The 23,371-nt window shown below is 47.8% G+C and overlaps 1 protein-coding gene across 1 annotated transcript in view; it reads left to right on the forward strand.

Annotated features, from left to right (window-relative positions):
• Positions 1 to 23,371, forward strand: part of LOC144145765 (choline O-acetyltransferase-like) — a 236,133-nt gene that overhangs the window by 173,191 nt on the left and 39,571 nt on the right. The window contains exon 3 of the mRNA XM_077677493.1: positions 6,191 to 6,436. Coding sequence (XP_077533619.1) covers positions 6,191 to 6,436 — 246 coding nt within the window. The remainder of the gene's footprint in view (positions 1 to 6,190; positions 6,437 to 23,371) is intronic.

Consider the following 23,371-nt stretch of genomic DNA (forward strand, 5'->3'; position numbering starts at 1 on the left):
TGCTGAGCGCAAGGACGCGGGTTCGATTCCCGGCCGTGGCGGACGCTTTTCTGATGGAGGCGAAAAACAAAAACGCCCGTGTGTTCATGATTTCGGCGCACGTTTAAGATCCCCAGGGGGTCAAAATTAATTCGGAGCCCTCGACTACGGTGCGCCTCATAACCTGTGTAGTTTCGACGCGTTAAACCCCATAATCGAATCAAAGTAAAAAAATTGAACATGCGCAGGAACAACAACGCAAACGCACTCTATGTTGTTGTCACAGCGCAGATTCTATTTTTCAAGTGCAAATGCACTTTATAAGCGACCCCAAACCTTCCACCGCCGGCGGCGGCGGCGGCGGCGGCGGCGTCCGCAGTCCTCCTCTCTATATAAAAAAAAACAACATCCGGCGCCAGGTTTCGATCCGAGGACTTTGCGTCCGCAGCGCGACGCTCTACCGACTACGCCACGGACGCGACGCTGATATCATTGTTAGTAACGCGCCTTATATCTTTAACGCATTCAAACTACGTCGTCAGCGGCGTGCGTTGGCGACTCAGCGGCGTTATAGCGGCTTGATAACTGCGTGGTGTACACGTGATACTACAAACCCGATGGAAGAGATGGAAGAGAAGGCGGCGAGGCGGTGGGCTGCGGGGGCCGAGCGCAAGCGCCGCAAGCGGGCCGACAACCGTGCATTCGCACTTTCACATTCTCCCCCTCGGGGAAATGCGGGGGAATTTTTTTTGCTCTGATCGCATGCTGGGCCTCCTCATTGGCCAAATTCTCACATTTGGGCACGATGATTGGTCGTTCTGAGGCGTTGCGGCGAAGCCCCACCCGCGGCGATTTCTTAAGAGTGATCACATGCAATATGAGCGCAAAAGTGCTATTGCTTGCTGATGAAGGCTGTCAGCGGTGGGTTACACGCTAACACCATGCACACAGGCTGATTTACGCATCCGTACATTGGTGGTTGATAACTTCTTATGTTTTGCTGTAGGCGCAAATGCATAAAGTATTAACATTATTAGAATAAAACCATGCTTAAAACTTAAGCCATAAACTTCTTTTCTTTTTTGTTACTGCGAAACCTAAGTTTTAGATACGCTGCTTTTAGCACGACGCAATATTATTTAGAAAATAGAGAGGGCAGACAGGCCGACAGAAACACTTTATTTTGGCCACAGCCGGTGCGATTAGGTCAGCGACGTCTTCTCTGTCGTCTGTCGGGCAGCAGGGCCCCTTTTGGACGGGGGTGCGGTACCGTCAGCCAAGCGGGCCCGGTCTTCGTGTACTTGAGAGGGGGGATGTCAGCAGGGCGGCCTCCCAGCGCTCCTCGCTAGTGGTGGTAAGCAGGATCGGATGGGATCGGAGCCTGGAAAAGAACCGTGAAGAAGGCTTGTTTGCTTGAGGCAGGGGGGAAAAAATTCTAAACGGCCTATTGAACGAGCACCTTTTGAATTTTTCTGATGTGTAAACGCGCAATAAACATTAAAAAAAGCAACGTAGACGCCTAAGTGACAACAGCAAGACCGTTTTTTTTTTCTTTTTTAGACCAGTATGGCTAAACCATCCAGCCAGCTTTTTCTTTTAGGGGCGGGGGCGAGGGTAGCCCAAGTACTTAAAAAGATAAGGAAGAAAAGAGGTCCAATAATGAGGGGCAGTAAGGTTCAATTCCGCTCAGCATAAAATGTGGCGATAGGTACACCGCGGAGAAGAAGAGTCTCTGAGAATTAGGGCATAATGTAAAGGGGATTAGTGTATGCATATCTTGGGATTATAAAAGTTCGTGTCAATATTACTTTGCGCGCAACGAAACGGCCCGGGGGTCAACGCCCAGGCTTCTTCCCATGGCAACATGTACTCGAAGCTGCATTTAGCCGGCCGCCTATTCGAGAGCCTTTCGACAAGCGATGAATCTACAGGCCCGGCACGGTCGGTAGCCCCAAGTAGAGCCCGACTGGGAACACTACGCAAGGAACACAGTCTGTGACACGCTAAGTGAGAGGCGAGACGGAGGGCGCGCACTCGGCAGCGAGGGGAAGCGGAAGGAAGTCGGGGAGAAGTACTTCCGGCGTGCACGGGAAGAATGGATCCGGTGGCGGAGACGTGACGCGGAAACGATGCGTCTGTGGTCGCCTGCGCGTTGAGCGTGTTTTACCGCCGTGGGGGCTGCCGCGAACGACGCACTTGAGCCGCGAAAGATAAACGCGGGACTCGGGGGGAGTCCGCGTGTACTGCGCCGCGCGACACGTAAAGGCGGCTCGATCGCACCACGACCGACCGACCGGCTCTTTACGGCTTCGGCTGAACAGAGAGGGCGGCGACGCTTCTTCCCGGCTCTGGTGCTCGTCTTGAAATGACGATTTGCGCAGGGAGCCAAAGCGGAGCAGCACAAAGGGGACGAAGGAGGAACGAACGATTACGCAGAAGGGAAATGGACCGACAACGCGTACCCTTTGCGCTAACCTTGGGAGGGTAAAAATCAAACAAAAAAAAAAAGATTGACACACAGTACGGCTCAGATGATTAAGCAGCGACGCTGTTAAGATGCCAATGAAAATGGCATTACAAAATGAATGACAAACAGGCTGAGAATTGCAATTCGACAATGCTTTATATAAAAGCGTATTCACCGGATTGCAGTCCCAACGAGTTCAAGAAACAAAACACGATTGCTCGTAATTTGCGCTATAGCATAGTTTTCCATTCATTACTTATCCATGATCCATGCCTGATAGTTATCCGTGATACCCGCTGATATAAAACTTCCAACAGGAAGTCATTCCGCACACCATCGTATAACTTATTTCGGGAGGGTTCAGATAATTCGCGAGTTACAGCCGTTCTCTGTAGCCATACTCCTCCCGTACGAAAACCCGTGCATTGGCAGCAGGCAGGAACTCTTAATTGTCTATAACTCCACGGGGAATTACCTCATTGTGACAATCAAATGAAACTCGGAGTTATGATTGAGTTGCCGAAGCGGACAACTACGCTACGATTCTTTAAACATATCTACATTAGTTTGCGAGCTACAGAGCATTCGCAAGAAATTTGGCTTCGCCGCAGAGCGTATTCTGCTGCCGGACCACGACCCGAAGAAATCCCGAAGAGTGAGCCATACACAGTTTCACTGAAAAAAGGCTCTATGGCCTTTTATTAAACACCCCATATCGCTTATGCATACCTATGGAACTTATCGTTACGTTCCCGCGTAACTGTACAGGCGGACAGAGGTACAGATTTTTTAAGGGAGCCGCCTAGGAATGCTTGCGCATTAAAATTTTGTAAAAACTCTCGAGGGATACTTGTCAGATTGTGCGTGAGCATTCTTTCTAACTGTGCATCACCTAACTGTATACAACTAACTGTATAAAAACTGTGCATTAAGAACTGTTCACTTTTTGTAGCACAGTAAGTTCACGGGCGTATAACTGTGCAACGCGGACACATATGGATATAAAAAAAATGTGGAGCCATCGCTGCTGAATGAGCACTTTTCGTCTGACCTCAGCCACAAGTGGTCGCGTTCTAACGTATTTTTTTTTGACAGTGGGACTTGGTGTTTCGTAGAATGCTCCTATAAAACTTTCTTTTCATTTACATTTATTGTTTTGACTAATCCCACGAGACAGTGTGGGCTGACGGAGTGCTAGCTTCGCGAAGATCGAGTAGTTTTCGTGGTGAAATGTTCTCATGAACTCGGTTTCAGTTTGCATTTGCCCCCTCGCGCCGTCCGTCGTGACGTTGGTTTTGCTTCCTTATAAACATTTTTCCAGTGAAGCATTCTTTACAGGGGCTAAGAGTTATTTTTTGGAACGCTCGGCAGAGCCCTGCAAATCCGAGTAGACTCGCACTTACAGCGGCTCTATGTAAAAAAAATCAACTAAGAACTACGTCCAGTATTCTTACGGTCGGTTTTTGGATCGACGCGACTGTTAATCATACCGTTGAAGAAAAACTTACTTTATTCTACCTTCTTTTTTCAGTACCTGTAAGCAGTTTTTCGAAAATATATAAACCGTTTTATACGGTGCAACAAAGCATATCGGTGTGCCCTGCTATATGAGAGTGCAAAAACAATTTGAAGCATTCGCTCATAGCGCGCGCCACCGCACACCAAGAAATTTTTACTCCGAGATACGTTTACAAAAGTGCGTATTTCTTTATTATAATCTATACCTTAGAATGTAAAGGCACGCCTTTACATTGCAGCGCTTTTTGTAGACGCCCACACTGTGCTGACGACGAGGACTCTAAAAAATGTCTTCTTTCCTCTTGCTCAAGGATTAAAGAAGCGTGCACTATATAAATGTGCAAGTCTCCACAACGCGCTTGATATTAATGGGGGGAGTTAACTCATGCTTCCTTACATGTGTCTAACAAATGGGAAGCGCTTGTAACACGAAGCGTTGCCACTTTTTTTCTCTTTTTTTTTTCTTTTTTTCAGCGAGATGCAAGGCGACCATTTTTTTTTTACGGCGACCATTTTTCACGACAGAGTTACGTGCGGAAACCAAGAACTCGCTCGATGAATCACTCCGATACGAACAGTTGCTAACACATCGGGCGTGGGTTCCCATTCCTCGCATGTAACGAGCCTTAGTGGGGCCCCTGTCGGGCAGCCTTTCAACCGTAACGGGTGGCAGACTCATATACGTAGCCTTTTAGATTACTACTTTTTGCGATAAAATGGAGAGTGGGCGCGGAGATGAGGCTTAGACTCCATTCCCGCCGTTTTTTACAATGGTGGCTCCTACGTGGCATTGGGCACAACTTAGTGTTGTGATCAATTTTAATTTTCAGCGACACCAATGGCATTTCACAGAAATACTCCCACCGTCAGACCAAACATCAGACAGTTATGGCGTTCTCTAGCACCTTTAAATCAATTTTATAACATTATGACAGTAACAACAACAATACTACTACTACTACTACTACTACTACTACTACTAATAATAATAATAATAATAATAATAATAATAATAATAATAATAATAATAATAATAATAATAATAATAATAATAAAAATAATAATAATAATAATAATAATAATATTAATAATAAACCTATTTCCGAAACCAGGCAGCTGCCTAAACAGAACTGCTGCTGCATTTGTTTGTTTGTTTTTCTTTTATTGCATGGTGGTCTTCCGCCTTCCCACTTCTACAAACAACTTACGTTGCTGTGAAGGGCCAAATTGGAAGCATTTGGGTCTAAAAAAAACTGGTTACGACATCACACCCTATTAGACTCACGCATACAAAAGGCACTGATTTGATATCATGTCAAGAATTTGCTTGATTCTGTCTCACATCTTCTCTTGTCTTTCTCTTCTTCTCTCTTCCACTTATCCCTTTCTATCTCCTCCTCCTTCCACCTCCACTTACCTTCTTCAATGATCGATACCCTTCCTTTTTACTCCAACTGTATTGCCGCCCATCTTCACTCTTCCTCCTTCACTGCCCCTGTTTCACCCTCTCGGATACAACTTCGTACCCGTTGTTTGCTATTCCCTGTATGTGCCTTTGGGCTTCCTGTCGCACTCTTTATCCTTCTGTTACATCTCTTCTTTTACAACCTCCCTGGTCTTGCGTGTCACTTTTTTTTAACTATTCACCTCTATTCCTTCCGTTTGACAAACTTTCGTCTGTCATTCGACCTTGTTACTACTTCGCTACCCTGCACGTTTTAATTATGCTATTTCCACTTCCAACTCACTTTCTACCCGTACATTTTTTGTGCAATCTGACCTGCTCCCTTTAATCCGTTTGTATGCCTCCTCACCATCATCGTTGGACACGTTTACCCCCTGTCTCGTGCTCGTCGTTTCTCGGCAATCCCCACGCACGCACTCCACCCGTACCGCCATTCACCGTCGTTCCCACCACTCCAACACAACGTGCCATAACCCCCTCGCGTCTTCTCCCATTCCTCCTCGGATCTCTCTTCTTCCTGCATCCCGTGCCACCGCATCACCGTTACCCTCTTATCGCTTCCCCGCGGCACGCATGCTGGCATTTTTCTGCGACCACCCCGCTCACCCCGACCTCACAAACTCCTTCCTGCCCATCGTGCTACGTTACCACCCGCACGCGTCGCCGCCGTTCCGACAACCGAACCCGCACCCTTCCTCCGTTACACAACCCACCTCTCCTTCGTCAACCTCGCGTGCGGTGGCGGGTGGCGGGCGGTCCAGGCGTGCAACGAGCTCGAACGCGCCTTCGTGCCCGCCCTGGCGGCGACGCTGCAGCGCTACCTCGACTCCCTGGTAGCCGTGGTGACCAGCCCAGCTCAAATGGACACCACCCGCCGGCTGGTCCACGAGTTCGAGCACGGAAAAGACGACACCACATCCACAAAGGACGCAAAGGCGGGCCGCGGTGCGCTTGGCCCGCTGCTTCAAGAGAAGCTGAGGCTTTTTGCCTCGTCCCGGGAAAATTGGGTGCGCCTTGCTGCCTTGCTCCTTTCTTGTGGCTCCTGTAGAAAGTCTTGACACTGGGAATGAGACCCATACGCTAAAAGAAAAGCGAGGTAGAGCGGGAGGAAAATTATGTTTTTAATATGTAGATACCTCTTAGATCGACCTAACGAGACACAAGACGAACACACCACCTGAAAGCACCTATCACTACAAATAATAAATGTAATGATAGAAACGAAAGTTTTCTATCTTTACAAAGGATAAACTGTACTTGACTACGAGATTGAAGGTGCTCAGATTGCTCACACTATTCCCCCTTTTTTTTTCACTGACCCCTTAGGATGCTGAGCCAGAATATTGGCAAGTATGACGGACCGGAGTTGGTTCAAAACAAATACCGCGAAGGAAGGAACAAGACGCATTGTTCCTTGCTTCCTTATTTCCTTTTCATGCTATACCTCGCATTGAGTCTGAAGAATTAAATCGAAAGGTGCTTCGAAGAATCTTCACAAAGGAAAATAATACGCCTTGAACCCAGCAAGAACTCTCTTTATACCTGCCCAGTTGCCATATTTACCGGTGATAATATCGCTGTAAACAAATGCCGTATGGCTGCTGCTGGTGAAGAAATGATGTCCGACGCAGGACTGGTTTCCCGTCCTTTGGGCCATCAAGCATGATCGCTGCAAAGCTTGTGCACTGCATGATGATGGACAACTGAGGAAGGACTGGTGGACGACTTGAGGGTAAACGACTTGCAGAACAGACACCTAGAAAGGCTGACGAAAACGAGCGACCAGTTCGTCCATGACTCCTCTGCATTTGACAAGTAAAAAAAAACCGCTGAGTGGCTTTTATTCGTTCACTCAGTCCCTTCACTCAGTCCCTAAGGTGGCGAAGACACCACATGGTTTTTAAACCTCCCGCAAGTATATGGTTCACGCAGCCTAAGCCATCCCCGAAAAAAAGTAGGGTTTATGCTTTGTGCGAAAATTGAAAAAATAAAAGGAAACCGCAGCATTTTTGAACACAAGAGGCTCTGTGATAAAGTGGTTGTTTGAGCACCAGATAAAAGTCATCATTTCTGCCCTAAAGTCTGCACAGCTTATGCTGTTTAATTTTCGTTATGTGGATGAAGTAAGAGGTAGGCTGCGGAGTAAGTCATGCTAATTCAAGCGTTCAAGTTAGAGGGTGAGGATACTTTGAACTGTCTTGTGATGCTGGGAGATAAGGGTGTACATTTCTGTAGAAAATAAGGAGTCGCAGGAGCACTGTAGAAATTCCTATCCTTACTCGAATTAATCCTTCTCTGCAGTATGAATCACGCCAAACATTCATGTTTACCTACCAGGACTTTCAAGTTTGCAATCCATCAGTTTTTAGTTTTTATTTGCGGGTGAAAATTAGCAGCATAGAAATGCGATAACAAAGCACAACTGCACGTTGTTTTGCATGCCCCAGTCTCGCCACAAAAACGCCGATTCTACGGGACAGCTTTTCAGAATAACTCCAATATGCTCACGGCAGGCAAAAAAAAAAGAAAAACAAGAAAATTAAAAGAATGTTTTACGACTTCCAATGACTAGTTTCCCAAAAAGCTCGAAAAGCTTGCCTTAGCATTACCTTAAAGGGGTCCTGCAGACAAAATACAAGTTCGTTTTATTCGAAAAATTTTGTGTTTTATAGTGCCCCCAGCGCGTGTACAGAAGCGATGCTCTCTTCACTGCGAAATAAATCAATTTAAGTAAAAATTTTGATTCTCCCGCCAAATCGTGTGTTTTAACGACGTCTGCAATGACATCATAAGAACGGGTCTTAAAGCTAAACTTGGTTCGAAGCGGAGACTTGTTTACCGTTAGTCAACCTAGATGGCGCCACCATACAGCAGCGTGCCGTTTTCTGTATTTGCTTTGTTTTTGACCGTATTTGTACCTGGATTGTATTTGTTCAGGGAGAAAGTAATCGCTCGTGAAACGTGGTGCTCGCTCGACAAATATGGTACCGTAAGACCCCGTCACTTACGCCAATCGGCCAGTGTCGTCTGAGACAACCCCAAAGAGCCGCAGTACTCTGCAGCTAAAACAAGCATAGTGCACGCAGTACCAACAGCAGTACGCATAGGTACTTCTATTTTTACGTGTACTTTCGTAACTTGCACTGTTTATCCCACCATTCTTACTGCTATAAAAAGAATGTGCCCTGAATTTAAGCGCCAGTAGCCCGTTCGGCAAGCTTCTACGGTCTGCCTAAGTTGCGTTTGCTTTTGACGGCTTCAGCCAATCGCAGAGCTGGCGCGTATGACATCATAGGTTCTGTTGCGGGAAATGAGCTAGTGGGTCGCATGACCATTCCCTTTTTTTCTAACTATATAGCTTATTTGAGTGAAGTTTACGTTAAGAATGGTGTCACTATGATTCTAATGAGGAAATCCTTTGAATGAACCAAACTTGTGTTTTGTCTGCATGGCCCCTTTAAAGATGTGGTAAACTTTTCTTTGTGTCCTCCGTGGAACAACATTTCAGTCTTGCGAGGCAAGAGTTCCTTTCGGCCTTCCGAGACGTTCTTCTGAGACAGAAATTATGGTGCTAAAGACGACAGTGGTCGCCATGACCCAAAACATAAAGCACTCCACCGTCAAATACCTGAGACATATCCCACAGCAGATTCTAGCCGTGAAGTTGATGCAAACTATTTTCTCCCGCATAATTTTTCCGTTGTGCATTTCTGAGCCAAACACACACCTAGACTGCCATGGCGGAACGAAAATTTCTCGAAGAAGAAAGGGTTGCGGGGAAAACTAGGCATCGAGGCAATTTTGAGTTCGGCGCCAGACCACTCCAACACTTTGTCACACTGGGAGCGTTGAGAAACATTTGTCTGTTATTTTGTGCTGCGTCGTAACAGGTGCTTAAAATGTCTTGTCTTGTAGGGTAACAAACTCGTCATCTCACATGCGCGCCGGCCGACTACTGTGTTCGGGGATACAGGCTCCGAAAACTTAATAGGCATTAGAGCACTCGTGCACAGCGAGCACACCTCGTTTGAGAAGCGACGGCTCATTAAGGGGATCACACCAAGACAGGGTGCGCTGTCTGATTCATATCTTCCCAACAGCGGTGGCCGCGGGTGGTGAGGACGGAGAGTTGTAAAACAGCACCAACCGAGACCCTTTAAACCTCGAATGAACACTTCGTTACACGGCAGCCGCACCGCCTATCCGCCTAATGAAACCTCTAGAAACCGTTTCGTTCGAAGAACTTTGCAATTCAAATAGCCAGCCCGGGCATAATCAAACACCTGAGCTAGCACGAAGCGAGTGAGCTTTCGGGAGAGCGCACCCGCAAGCTCGCCGCCCTCACGCCGCTCCAGTGCGCACAAGAACACTTGCACGGCCGCTTAGCAGCGCACTTGCGTGGCTCTGGTGCTACGCATGAAGCGCTTCGCCGCTAACCCTGGGCCTTGAGAGGAGGGAAGATTTTTCGCCGGAGTCCCGCTTCTTTATGAGGATCCTGATACAAGGTTTTAGCCCCCTCTCCCTTCTCGTCTCCTCACCATGGGAGAGGTTTTTTTTTTTTTTTTTTTTTTTGTAAAACTTGCTTCGTCTCTTACCGCTCGCACTCATTTTCCCTGCGTTGTTTCGACGCATGGTTAGGGTAACCCGCGAGAGCAGAACCCTTAGAGCTCCCGGTTCGATGTCTTCTTCCAGCATATTCGTCGGTTATATAGAATTCTGAGCCGAGTGTGCCCTAAGTCTGAGCTCCTGCGTAAGCGCAATTTCTTTTATGTATTTTTTTCTTTACTTATTGGTAGCTCGTCTATGAAAGTTACTTCCAAGAAGGGTCGTAAGGCATAACAAAATTGATTTAACGAAACGGGTTTATATACAGTCGCTTTTCAGTGAGTGCCATTCGTGATGGCTGTATTGGCAGCAAGCTGCTAGTTACGCTCGACGCGTGTTTTGGGTCTGTGACATTCGTTAGTATGACAAGATGGCCGGTGACTTAGCAACGTTGAGAAATTCTACAAGAGACGTACCGGAATGACTGAAATGTGGTTTTTTTAATGAGTTATGTAATAAATTTCATCGAACAAACAGAGTCGGGAACAATTATGGCCTTCCAAGAAAACGGAAAGATTAAAGATTTTTTTTTCAAGGCAGTAAGATTAGGAAGACCGGAATAGACTAGGATGAACCAACAATTAAGCCATTTTAAAATATTGAGAGCGAAGGAGAGAGTTATTTGTCCAGCATTGCGATTTTGGGTGCACGTTAATGAACCCCAGGTGGTCAAAATTATTCCGGAGCCCTCCACTACAGCGCGCCTCATCGCCCAGTTGTAGCTTCGGCACGTTAAACACCACAATCTGTAAATGCGCTTATCTAGCAATCATTACCGCACGTGTCTACTTTAATCTGGGACAGACAACTATTTCGTAGAGTTTTATTATAGCGTGAGCGATAGCTGGCGCATGTCGGCAACATTTTCGCATCCCTCCGTAAGCAGAGTGAGCGAAGGAGAAGCAGGGGCCGGATTCTCTAAATTGACGACCGTCATTCTGAAATGACGCGGTATTCGCGAGCAAATTCATGCATCCCTGGTTTCTGGGATCCTTCGTTCGGCCGAGAAACTGTGGAAATCGCCCAGCACTGTTCCACCAAGAGCTAACAGATAATTGGTCCGGGCCCAGTACTGCCTTAAAACATTTCTACGCACTAATCATAACGAGAGAACAGATTCCGCCTTGTGGCTGTTACACATAGAAGCAAATAAAGATATGCGCACATTGTTGTGGCCAACACATGTATAACCAGCTAGGAAGTGTTGTATTATGCTAGGTGAGAGGACTAATTGAGCGAACTTATTTGCAAGTTTTACTCTCTTGTCGGCAGCAGTATTCACTAACTCCATCGTACAGCCGGCAAAGTCATAAGTATGGCTGTAATACCTTTATAGAAGAAGAAAGGCCGGAGGCTGAGTGGAATAAGCGAGGAGGGGTAGTTAGGGAGCAGGTGATCATTGTCGATCCCTATCACATGGCCAGGGCAAGGCCACTCTTTAACAGAACTGAGTACTATGAAACGTTAAAGGCATTTGTCTAATGAAGTGTAATTAGCTGCTTGTGGGTGCAGTGGTTGCGTGCTGGCTAGGATTGAGGTTGAATACAGGGGGAAACTTGAGCAATTCCAAACAAGGTGGTTGGGGTCAACTTTTAATGAGACTTGTCGGCATCGTCATTATGGAAGCTACGTATCACTCGAGGTTTCGTAGACAAATGCGGCGTTAATTTCAAGGGACTCACACAAAATTTTAAGGACTATCACGAGGCATGACACCATGAATGGAGCGAGCTCTTCCACATGGACAACGATTGGGATGCTACGTTATGATTTGTATGAAGATAGTTTATTTAAAATGAGTTTTAATTGTGTAACGGTATTTTAATGAACGGTGTTATTTGTAATCGACGGTATTGTTTAGCGCGAAGTGACCAGCAGGCACTTGTCAGGTAAGAGGAACCGGATGCCATGGGATAACCCCATATATATCCGCGTGTGAACCAGCAAGCGCGCATGCCGGCGAGGAAAGAAGTAGCGCGTGTCACGACCGGTTGCTTGACTACTACCGCATGACTAGGGGAGAGCTATCGGAGAGGGGACTGAGAGCGTGACACCGTTACCACATAAGTACCAGAAGTGTGTCGTTTCTGCTGTTTGTGGCTTGGACCACCGCCGACGAGCCTGGGGTTAAAGGTTGACGCCGTGAAAAAAAAAAAAAAAGCGCTTATGGGCAGAAAAATGGAATGAGGCGCCCCAGTTTTTTTCACTCTGTTCGTCTCTTCTCGCGCCTCTCCGGTGAAATGAGCCCACTTTCACCACACGTACAATGCCTTGTGTCCATATACGTGCGCCGTAAGTGGCCGCCGCTGAAGTCGTACGTCACATTGAGAAAGTGGCCGTTCCACGCGCACCGTCACATCACGAGCGTGAAATTTCCGGGGCCACGTAGACAGAACCAGCAAGCGGCAAAGCGACATGACGACGAGCGACATGGTTCGGATGTTAGCGCAGGGAGGGGACTGAGGGGAGGTGGGAGGGGAGAGGCGCGCGGTGACGACGAGCGTCGTATGCAAATGAAGCCGCCGCGCTCGCGCGGCGCTGATTTAATTAGGTCCTCATTAATTGGCGGTGCACGAGGGCCGAGCCTAGGGGACCGGCGGCACGCTTACGTTCAGACCCCCGTGCCTTCAAGCAGTTAATCCGGGCCGCACATGGGCCGCGCACGCGGGGTCCGCCGCCGGCGTTCCCTCATCCCCGCCACCTGCGCCTGCTCGCGCGTGTTTTCCTGAGCTCGTTTGTTTACAGTGTCGGGCCTGGGACGTGTTAAATGGCGCGCTTGCGTTTACATTTTTTATTTACGCCAGGGTTTGTTGATCGCCTCCTTTCCTTCGCAATTTTTTAACGCAAACTTTAAAAAAAAATACACAAATGAGAGACTTGTATCCCCTGGCAAGAGTGCGGAATGGAATACGAGAACGAAGTGCCAGAAAGACTTTGACAAGTGCGAGAACGAATTGGATCCTTCGTAAAAGAAGTCAATGAACACCTTGCATTAGATACGGAAACACAAACTAATTAGTACGTTGTAAGGGGAAACACATCCACACATAACGACAAAGCGAGACAAAGGCCTTGGAATCTTTGTGAACAATTTGTTTTCGTTTCCCCGCTTTCCTTCGGTTTACGCGTAGTCATCCTGTGCGCGAGTGAAAAGAATCAACCGTCGAAAGAAAGTCCGAAACTTCCGTCATTCACGCAGCGTCAAGTTCTCTGCCATTCGAGCATCTTCGAAAATTCTTCCAAGCATGGTAAAAATTTGTTGTGGCAGAAATAAAACAAAAATAACAACGCCTCATATTTACGGTTTGAATACGTAGTTTGTTTATTTTTATTTATAGTGTACTTTGAGTATAAGCGGCAATAAACACACTGAAATATGACGGATTAAATGAACAGGATGGCTTTGCCAACCTACGCAATATGGCGGAAGAAGAAACGCCCACGCTAGCTAGCGCACCACCTCTGCTTTCTTGTCCTTCTGGATACTTTTTCTTCGGAAAAAAGGGCATCCATGATTTGCCAAAGACCACATGAAGCGCAGATCACTTCGGACGTGGAGCGCTTAATTGCCAACACAAAGGAAACCCAGCCGAAGCGAAAAACAGGCGCGAATTACGGTTTTCTGGAAAAAAGGGCGAGAAACTTGGAGCATAAAGCGCAAGAACGTGTTCCGCTTGGGCGCGTCAAAACAAGTGTGAAATTAAAAACAAAAGCAAACACCTGAATTAAGAAGGGCTCGTGGAAAGAAACGGGCTTGCGACCGAACGAAAAATATAATATTGCGGGCACTACGACAGGAGGAATGTACGGTGCCATTCCCGTCCTGGTTTTTATCGTTTGCTACCTTTTTGTTTGATTATTGAACATTGATTTGAACATTTTGTTCAAACATTGACTATTGCGGCAGTATTGTGGATGGATTGGAAAGGTAGACAGGATATAATTTATTTGTTCACTTCCTTAATGCTTTGGTTCGATTCGGCTTTTATTGGCAGGACAACCACTGTGCACTTTTTATTTACTCCAAAATTTTCTCGCTCTCTCTTTCACGCACACACAACACGCGCACACGCACACGCTCACGCTCGCACTCGCTCAAGACGCACGCATACACTCGCATCCTGTCTTGTTTCAGCAAGCATGCGCTCTTCTTTGCACCACTTTTTCCGGTTTGCGATTGTTTTCCTCATTTTAGTCAATAGTTTGAACGGCGCGGGCGAAGGCCTCATCTCGAGACCCTCACGCTTGAAGAGCAACGTAAAAAAGTAAACGGAAGGATGAAGGAAACGACAGTAGCGGGAGACAGTGAGAGACAATTTGATTAGCCCCTGGATAAATGAAACACTTTCCGGACGGAGAGGGGGAGGGCGAAAGGCGCGAGAAGAAGGAGGCCACGACGGGGCAGCCGTGGCACCACATCGCTCCGCCGTTGTTACCGCTCCCTCGAATCCGCCCTGTCTGTCCGTCCACCTATCCATCCTCCGTGGAAGTGCGGGCCCAAGCGCGCAGAAAAGGAGAGCGACGCAAGTGATCAGGACGGCTGGTGAAGTAACAAGGTACACAATCTAGACGCGGGAACCGCATCGAACAAACGAAGCAGGGGGCGCGGGCTTGAGGTTGAAGGGAACGGGGGAAAGCTCGCCGCTCGGGTGAGAAGAGGCGAGGGAAGGAGGGGGGTTCAGACAGCACCCGACCACCAAGCCCTTTTGCCCCTGGAGGGCGGAAACGCTCATTTTAGGGTTCGTTAGCTTGATCTTTTTTCAAGCCCTCGGGGAGCGCGCGCGGTGTGTTTTTGCTCTGCGGGTTTAGTAGAGGTTGTGGGGCCACCCTGGCTGCACGCCGGACGTGTTCGAGTGAGCGTCAGGGGGTTCGACGCTCCAGCAAAAAAGAGAGTAAGAGAGGCAGAGAGAGTGCGAGAGAGAGCCCAAAACAACCTCGGAACGCGGCATGTGGGATGTGATTCGCAACGGTGAAATAACTCACTCGGGAAGAACAGAAGCCTGACCAGATGGGTGCAAGTTTTTTTCTACTTCCTGCGTCGATGCTCTCCTGTCTAGTAAATGGAACTGTAGAACGGCACGGTCCTGTTAGCCGGCGTGGTAGCTCGGTGGGTATGGCACTGCGCCGCTGAGCACAACGCCGCTTCAATTCCCGGAGCCGGCTGCTGCTTCCCTGGTGGCGGCGAAGAGCGAAAACTTTCTGGCCCCGATGTTCCGCCACACGTGAAAGGTATCCAGGCGACCTAAATTGTTCCGCAAACACCTGATATGGCGCGTCTCATAGTCCAAGAGTTGCTTCGGCACGTAACCGCCCAATTTGAACTTTCCAACGTGTATATCTGTTAGGGCGCCACAGCGTATGGGAGGTATAAACAGTTGTTGAATGGAGAGAAGTGCAGAAATCAATTGAACGAAACCATAGAAAAAAAATAGGCAAAATAATGATCATGGCTCATTTACTAATCCAGTTTCATAACAAGTGCGCAAAGACAGGGAAAAAATGCGACGCTCCCTGTTGCGTGCCGCTTTGCCGGCAGGGCAAGGTGGGCATTCAGGGGGTCACCCCGTGTGTTTTCTACACTTTTCCGCCCACCAAAGTGGCGCCCACAACCCAAGAATATATGCATTCGCATGCAAACACCGCGTCGCTTCGAAACGACACCTCTCTTTTGGAGCATTTGGCCCCTGGAGTGCTTTTTCGACGCGACATACGCCATCAGTAAGACATAAAAAGCTTCGCTTAAATGAAGTTCAATACCGGATTCAATGGCGACGGTCTGCCCGGAGGGCTACAGTATAGGTTTCCCTGGAGTACGCTGCTTGTTTAACCGTGGCGATTAAAAATGCCACGATATTTGTATGGACCTCGTCAGCGGGAAAGTGGGGTAAAATGCTCGCAGTAGCTCGTCTCGTGAGAGATTATAACCAGACCGCAGCGATACTTCATGCATCTCTCGTAGTCTGGCATCCGGCAGTCGTGTACTTCCTCGTTTGTTCGACCAGTTTTGAAGAAAATTAGACATCCTCCAGACATTGGGCCACACGGCTACAAGGGAGAGCTAGGCGGCTCTCTCCGAAAACTCCAGAAAAATTCTTTCTGATAAAAAAACCAGGATGAAGGAATTTTCAGAAAAAATGGTTTAGGTTTGCTTTGTAGCCGTATGGCTGAATTTTAGCGGGATGTCCAATTTTCCTCGTTTTGTCGTTTGTCATTCGCTGTTTTTATTTTCGCTCGATGCTGGAACCTAGCGCCGATGTACGCGATACACTAACGTAAGGGCTGCTAAAATGCGCCCTGAATAAAACACAGAACCTCCGTTTTGCGCAGTGCGCTGCTGGGAAATTTCCGCCAAAAAACGAAGTACGAGCTGATACACTCGCGCACTGAACGGCGCCAGTGATTATTACAACTATATTTTTTTTCAACTCGCTACTTCTGAGAAGTTAAAGGAATTCATGCAACAATTAAAAATACCCCATAGCTCCCTGCGAAATGTTTTTCCACTGCAGATGGGAAAAGAGGGAGGGAGCGTAGGGGGCACGCACTTTTTTAGGCAGCCAGAGTGCCGCAACAAAAATGCCTGCTGTTTCAAAGATTGCATAATTAAGTCAATGATAGGGAAACCACATGGTTTAAATGCGTTTCTAAACAAAACGAATATACGTATACTTCACGAACTGGGCGAACAGTTATGCCTCTCTACAAAAACCAAATTCCGCGCGGGAGCAACTGCGCTCTCCCGTTCCCCACCTCACATACACACACGTGGTACACCACTGCGGACGTCCATCAGTAAAGCTACTTTCGTAGTTCGCAGCTAAAATTTGCCTTGACATCTAAGCAAGTGTCGATGTTATTTTAGCTTTAACATCACTTTTACAGCGTTCTAATGCGGTATCTTCTGCAGACCAAACAATGCGGTAGCACCCACGTGAAGACCGCCATAAGTCATGGCTGTCATTATGCAGGCTGAGGCTATAAAAATTCCCGGGATTATGCTTTACCACAACGCACTTAACTGACCAATCATCACGATTAAACGAGTAAAGCCGGCCAAGAACGAGGCGCAGCATTCAATCTGACCCGAAAAAACGTGATTGGCTCTTTGACAATACGCTACGCAAACATGACATTTTGCATCTCTCAATGTCACAACAGAGTAAAAGTTTTACAGCGAAGCTGTTTGCCTCTTTTCAGTGGGAAAACGTCGCTTCGTAAACAAAAAACCAAAGCAGGACCCAGCAGTTCTCGCCCAAGACACCGAGCGCATGCTTCAGGCGAATCAGTTGTGCAGCAGAGCGCGCAGTATTCGTGTAAAGAAAAAAAAAACGACAGAGAAAACATCGAAACCGCATGATGGATGATAAGGCGCCGGTGAACAATGGGACCCCTCCCTGTTCCGGTAAAGATTAAATTTGCAGCTGATCTTGAAAAGGGAGGGGGTTTGACGTCATTCGAGGGCTCGCGCATGCGCTAGGCTAGGCAAGACCCAGCAGTTCTTGGCCAAGACGCCGAGCGCATGCGTCAGGACCCAGCATTTGCCGCCAGAGAAGCCGAGACAACATGTGTAGGGGTTTTCAACAGCTGCGCTGGACATCCACTTTCGCAGGGCGGGACGGCGACCATTTTTTTAGTCAAGCATTATGTCTTGAAACAGTTGAGACATCTTACTGAAATGCCCTGCCTACAACCGAGCAGTGAATGACCCATCACTGAGGATTGAGTGCCTCAACCACAGATTCTGAACTCTAAAAGCACTTCTTAGACCGTGGCCATCTCCCTCGTCCCAGCGGAAAGTGCTAGCTGCATTATTTGACTACCTCCACGAAATCGGGGTCGCTGAGACAATTTAGGACTAATATCATCACCATGTGAAAACATCTAGACTTTTTTTAAATCACACGCTCAAATCTACAGGCTAACTCTATTTTTTCTTACTTTTTTCTCTTCTTTTAATTCCTCCTTTATTTTCTCTCTTCCGCATGACTTCCTGTGGTGCTTTTGTTCCCTCCTCCCCGTCCCTGCTGAGCAGCATGTAGGCGACAACCTGCTGGCAGACCTCTCCGCTTTCCTCTAATAAAGAGTCTCTCTCTTTCTCTATGTCTTGAATGGTAATTAGTCAATCTTGCTATCTAGAACGCAGTGATTGGCAGTTTTTCAACTGCCATGGGGGAGATGTAGACCCGCTTATAGACTAGATAGGCTGTAAATTTACTTACAGCCTGTTCACGCTTCCATATAAAACTCAGTGAGCCAAGGGGGCCAAGGCGAGGCTGGGGGCGAGACACGTGTGATTGGTCACACAAGTGAGCAGTCGCTGCAGCGATATTTAAGGCTGAGCGTATGCCCAAGATCGGTGGTACAGGTTTGCAAAAAAAGAAAAAAAAAAAAGAAAACTGCACTGGTAATGCGTGTAAGTTATAAAATTACCGTGTACACACGAATACCCTAAAAGCACATCTTGTTTGAAATACCTGCAGTACGGAGCTGACTACAACGTGTTATCATTTGGTTCCCTGCGTCCCCTTCTTGTCTTTCGCTTCATTTGGCAGTGCATATGCCTCATGTCTGCACAACAAAGCTACCCAGTTCAGTTGGCAATGCAGAGCGTGAACTAAAAAAGGCAGCTCCTGTAACAAAAGGAGAAAAGGAAGGTCCCCCTCTTCCTTCACTTACGCTCAAGTTCAAGCACTTTTCGGCATTTCGTACGAATTCAGAACGAGTAGTCCAGTCGTCCAAACGTACTAAACGTACTAAACGAGTTGTCAAGTTCAGTATTTCATACAATCTGCTGTCAGGGAGCTGCAACAGATAGTAGCATGCAGAGCGCTGTTCGAGCAACACCATACGGAGAAGAAGAATTGTGCGGCGCCTCACCTCTGCACGGGCAGCGTCTTCAAATTTATTGAAGCACTTGAAACAATTTATAGACTTCTGTAAAGCGTCATTATGACGTACTGAGCCCAAAATGTATGTGGAGGCAAGCACAAACTGGTGAACGCGCGAACAGAGATTAAGCATTTCGCCGCTCGGTGTAAACGATTGACCGAGATGAATTGATGGATTGTATTCACAAAAGAGCACCCGCACGGACAGACGCACGGACGCAAGGACAAAGAAGTTCTTAATGCGTTCGCGTGACCTTTGCAACACATTTGCACGTTTTACAAATGTCACATGACAACACGAGTTTTTTGAAGTGATAGAGTGCTGGGAGGCCGTGAAACGAGATTTTAGAAGGAGTCTCGTGTCGGGCCAGTTTTGTGTGGATCCACCCTGGCTATCTATGTGTAGAGACGTAAAATGCACCTTCAAGCCGCCACTAGCAAACGCCTATCTATGCTTGGCTATGAAGCATCACGACAAACCCCGCACGAGAATCGTTGCACTATTCTTAACAAGCGACGCCAGAAACGTCCATAAATAAACCTGCCGCCATTGACCGTAGAGCGCATACTGCGTGACAGCGCCTGTTACGGCTGCGGTCCAAACGTATTCGCCTTGGGCGACACTCGCTAAAATGGTAATTCCTTCTTTCGCACGCATAACACTAGAGGAGGCAAAACAAGGGACACGCCGCAGGCCATTCGGAAAAAGACGCCCGCGACAGCGATTGTCCCTGTCCTCATAACCCCCCGCCCTGCAATTTGTGTATTTTAAAGGACGCGTCACTCTTCGGCCCCGCTTCAACGAAGTCTAGACGGCCTCTTTATTTACATACATTCTCTCCTCTCCTCTTCATCGCGTCCCTCTTCCCGGGCTCCTCCGCAAGTGGCTGGCGGGATGCGCGCGCACGCGCGCACGGCTAATTAGCATATTTGATCTTGCGCGCTGCCGTCACGTTGGCGCAGTGCGCGAACGGGCGGGCGGGCCGGGCCGAGGGGAGAAGGGATGGGGAATAAGACGGCGAGGGAGCGGGCCGAAAAGTAAATAAGGCACGCGACGGGCCAAAATCATCGGCGGGCTCTTATAAGCCGCGCGAGACGTGCCGCCGGGGCCAAACTGCTCGAGCGCTCGGCTCCCCGCCGTGCACATACTTCGCCCTTCCCTGGGTTCCTATCCCGCCGGGTACAGTATCCTGAGGCGATAACCGAAAACGTGGCTTTGTTCGCTTTTCTTCACTTACGTTGCGCCGTTGCCCGACATGATGTCCTTTCCCTCCGCATGTCTTTCTTCTTGTTATTCCTTTTTTTTTACATCTTTTCAGTTTGAGCGGATGCTTTTGGTATGAGGCATGCCACGCATAGACTACCCCTGCGAGAAGAAGCGAAAAAAAGCCTCATGGAAAAAAAGTACTTTTTGTCGGCCCTTTCGGGCAGCAAGATTACCTTTGCCACGACGCTATTCTAATCCTGGAAAGGAGAAGTAGAGAGGGGAAGGATTAAGGCGAGACAGGGTATAAGAATTTCAAGCGATAAGTGTTTTGATAAAGAGCAGTGAGCCTGAAGCGTTTTAAAGAAAATAGCGGCCGTTCGCGAGGGTCTCAGAGTTGGAGCCACCCTAAAATTATTCTCGGTGGATCGAACGCTTTATTGAGTCTTATATCGATACGGTTATGATGCGATAATCTCTTAATTTAATTCATGTCACTTCTATTAACTGTATTATCACTGCCTCCAATGTGTCAATGGCGACAAAAAAATGGGGGTCTTTGGAAGGGTATTTATATCCACGGTAGGAACACACTAGAGTATGCTTTTGTGTGACGTTCTGCTTCAGACACCACTCGTGTCGGAAAAGAGCTCTCGACGTTGTTTTTTCGCCAGCGACTTTTCGTCATTTTCTTCCTTTCACTTTCCCGCCCTGGGTCGCGTAGAAGCACGGAAAAGCATCATTCATTCATAGCCTCCCCCGTACAAAAAGCCCAAGGCTCCTCGTGAAGATGAAAGGGACCCGTGAGAAGAAAAGCCCGCACCGGGTCACGTCTCTGATCTCTGAAAGCATTGAGCCCTGCGTTTTCAACGTTTATTTCTGCTTTATGTTTTTTTTTCCGTAAAGTGGGAATCAGGGGGAAACATAAAATTCATTTGTAATGCGCATATTTTTTTATATAAGAACTCGAGAATGGCCGTGTCAGGACACACTGATGCGGCCGCGACGGGGCACAAGGTTCACGAAGTATTAGCGAAGCTCTTCAGAACCCTTTGTGGTCGCGAACGTACCGAAACGGCAACTAAGTGGAACCATCGGCTTGGGCGGCGAACATCGCGTAAGACGTGCCGGGAAACATCAAGCATGTGGGGCAGCGTCGGCTTACAGATACTTCGCCCAACGGGCTCCCAGTTATCTGCTGTAAAGACACACGTCCGCATTTCAGCTGTTTATGCGCCTTTTCGTCTGAGGCGCAGCTGGTGCGCTTTCCGTCGTAGGTTCACAGATAAAAAAAAATGACAGCATCTCCACTCCGTGGATGATGATGGCGAGGGTGCGGAGTACGGGGACTCGAAATGACATCCAAGTTGCGCCCCGACCGTCATTCTATTTGAGCCGTGAGTTGCACGTTGATTACTCGCTAAATGAAACTGCAACTAACGGCTCAAATCGAACTTCGCTTGATTTTCGCTTGATGGTGGTGTGCGCACGGATGGACGCGGACGGACATTGGGAGGTCCTAAGGTGCTCCGCACCGTCACAGGCGAGGGAGTAAGCCGTTCGGCTCTCAGGTACTAACTAGCCCAATGGGTAAGACGACTGACACTAACTCTGTCTGGTCTACCAGGCACAGGCTCGAATCCTACCGGTGCCTGTGTGCTTTTTTGCAATTGTAAATGCTATGCGTACGGACGCGGACGGACATTGTGCGGTCCTAAGGTGCTCCGCACCTAAAAAGCTGCTTTCCCGATTGCCGAATGCAATCATAAAACGCATTTAAATGCTGCAACAGTACACATGCCCGAGAATATTTCGGAAGAAATAAAGACCAAACTAACGTAGCGTTGTGTTCTATCCCAGAAGATTTATCCTCCTGTTTGTAGCACCAATGTGAGCTACCACGTTGGCCCGAAGGAAACTATGACGCGAAAAGATGAAGCCTATGTGGCCTTCTGCACTGCAAACAGACATCGCATTGCTTGTTGCCACTATAATCTTCGTGTTGTAGCTCTTCCATACACGGCCAGCTTGAAGTGCTTCCTTTCAAGCTGACCTGTGTGAACTCACACCCCGTTACGTCGCGCTTCGAAGGCGTATCGGCTAGAAATTATTCCCTTCGGGGCAGTGAAGGCCCGATTCCGAAGGAAACGTGCGTGTGAGCAGTGCGTTCACGCATACGCGTAACTTCTGGAGGAACACAGAGTCGAATCGCTTTTCAGCGAGCGGGACAATGACGAGCAGTGGCGAGTTATCGATGGGGTGCGATAGCCGCTGCACACTTCGCTAAGTTGTTATAATTAATCTTTTTTAATATGTCAAGCCATTAATGAAGCCCTTCGGACCTGAATTAATGAACGAGTAGTTGTTTCATTTCTGGCTGTACTCAATCGATTAGAAAAATTACGTAAGTAATTACTATGGCTACTCTTTGGCACCCCTAAGTCTGCGGCTTTATTCTGTCGCACTACGGCAACACCATTTATGCGAGGGGTTATAATTTTAATAGCGGACCACATGGCAGCGTGCCTGTTCGACAGCTTGCCCGCTTTCCGGAAAGTTGGCGGGTCAGCGTACAGGGCGCTTGTAACGGTTATTTACGTTATCAACGGGCCCCCCCCCCCCCCCCCCCCCAAGGTATTGAGTTTTGAACAAGGTTGCCAAAAGTGGCGCTGTCAGGCTTCACTCAATGCAACACGTTGCCGTAATCATGTACAGTTTTAAAAATGTCGCACGAGGCTTAGCGTGGGCTTGCGTGGGTGCGTGCATACATGTACGTATTTGTAACCGTTGCGATGCAACGAAATGTTTTTCGCTACCGTTTTACGGGAACTGCTAGAAAACAGTACGGACCTCAGAGAAAATTACCACTGCCCCGGCGCCAGCCTACAGGAAATATCCGGTGTACGCTACTCATCACTGCAGATTAGACGGGGTATCAGTTGTAGCAAGACGAAAATGACGCGCAAACAAAGAAAACACAAGCGAAAAGATTCTGCGATATGGACGAACACGCTTCCGCCCTGTCACAAGACATCTGGCGAGCATTATCTCCTTAAAAAACATTTGGCCCGTTTAAATACATTTTTTGTTGTTAAGTGACGTGTACTTTATAAAAAATAAAACTTGAATTGGTGAAAGACGGCACTGAAAACTCAGTTTGTGCCCACGGTTCCCAACCTTCAAAGTAGCGGCATATTTTCTAGCCAACTTTACAAAATTATAAAACCCAATTGAGGGACTCTGCA

This window comes from Haemaphysalis longicornis, unplaced genomic scaffold (genome assembly GCF_048455015.1).
Source record: "Haemaphysalis longicornis isolate Haplotype H1 unplaced genomic scaffold, Haemaphysalis longicornis Haplotype H1 scaffold_1, whole genome shotgun sequence".
NCBI classification, from domain to species: domain Eukaryota; kingdom Metazoa; phylum Arthropoda; class Arachnida; order Ixodida; family Ixodidae; genus Haemaphysalis; species Haemaphysalis longicornis.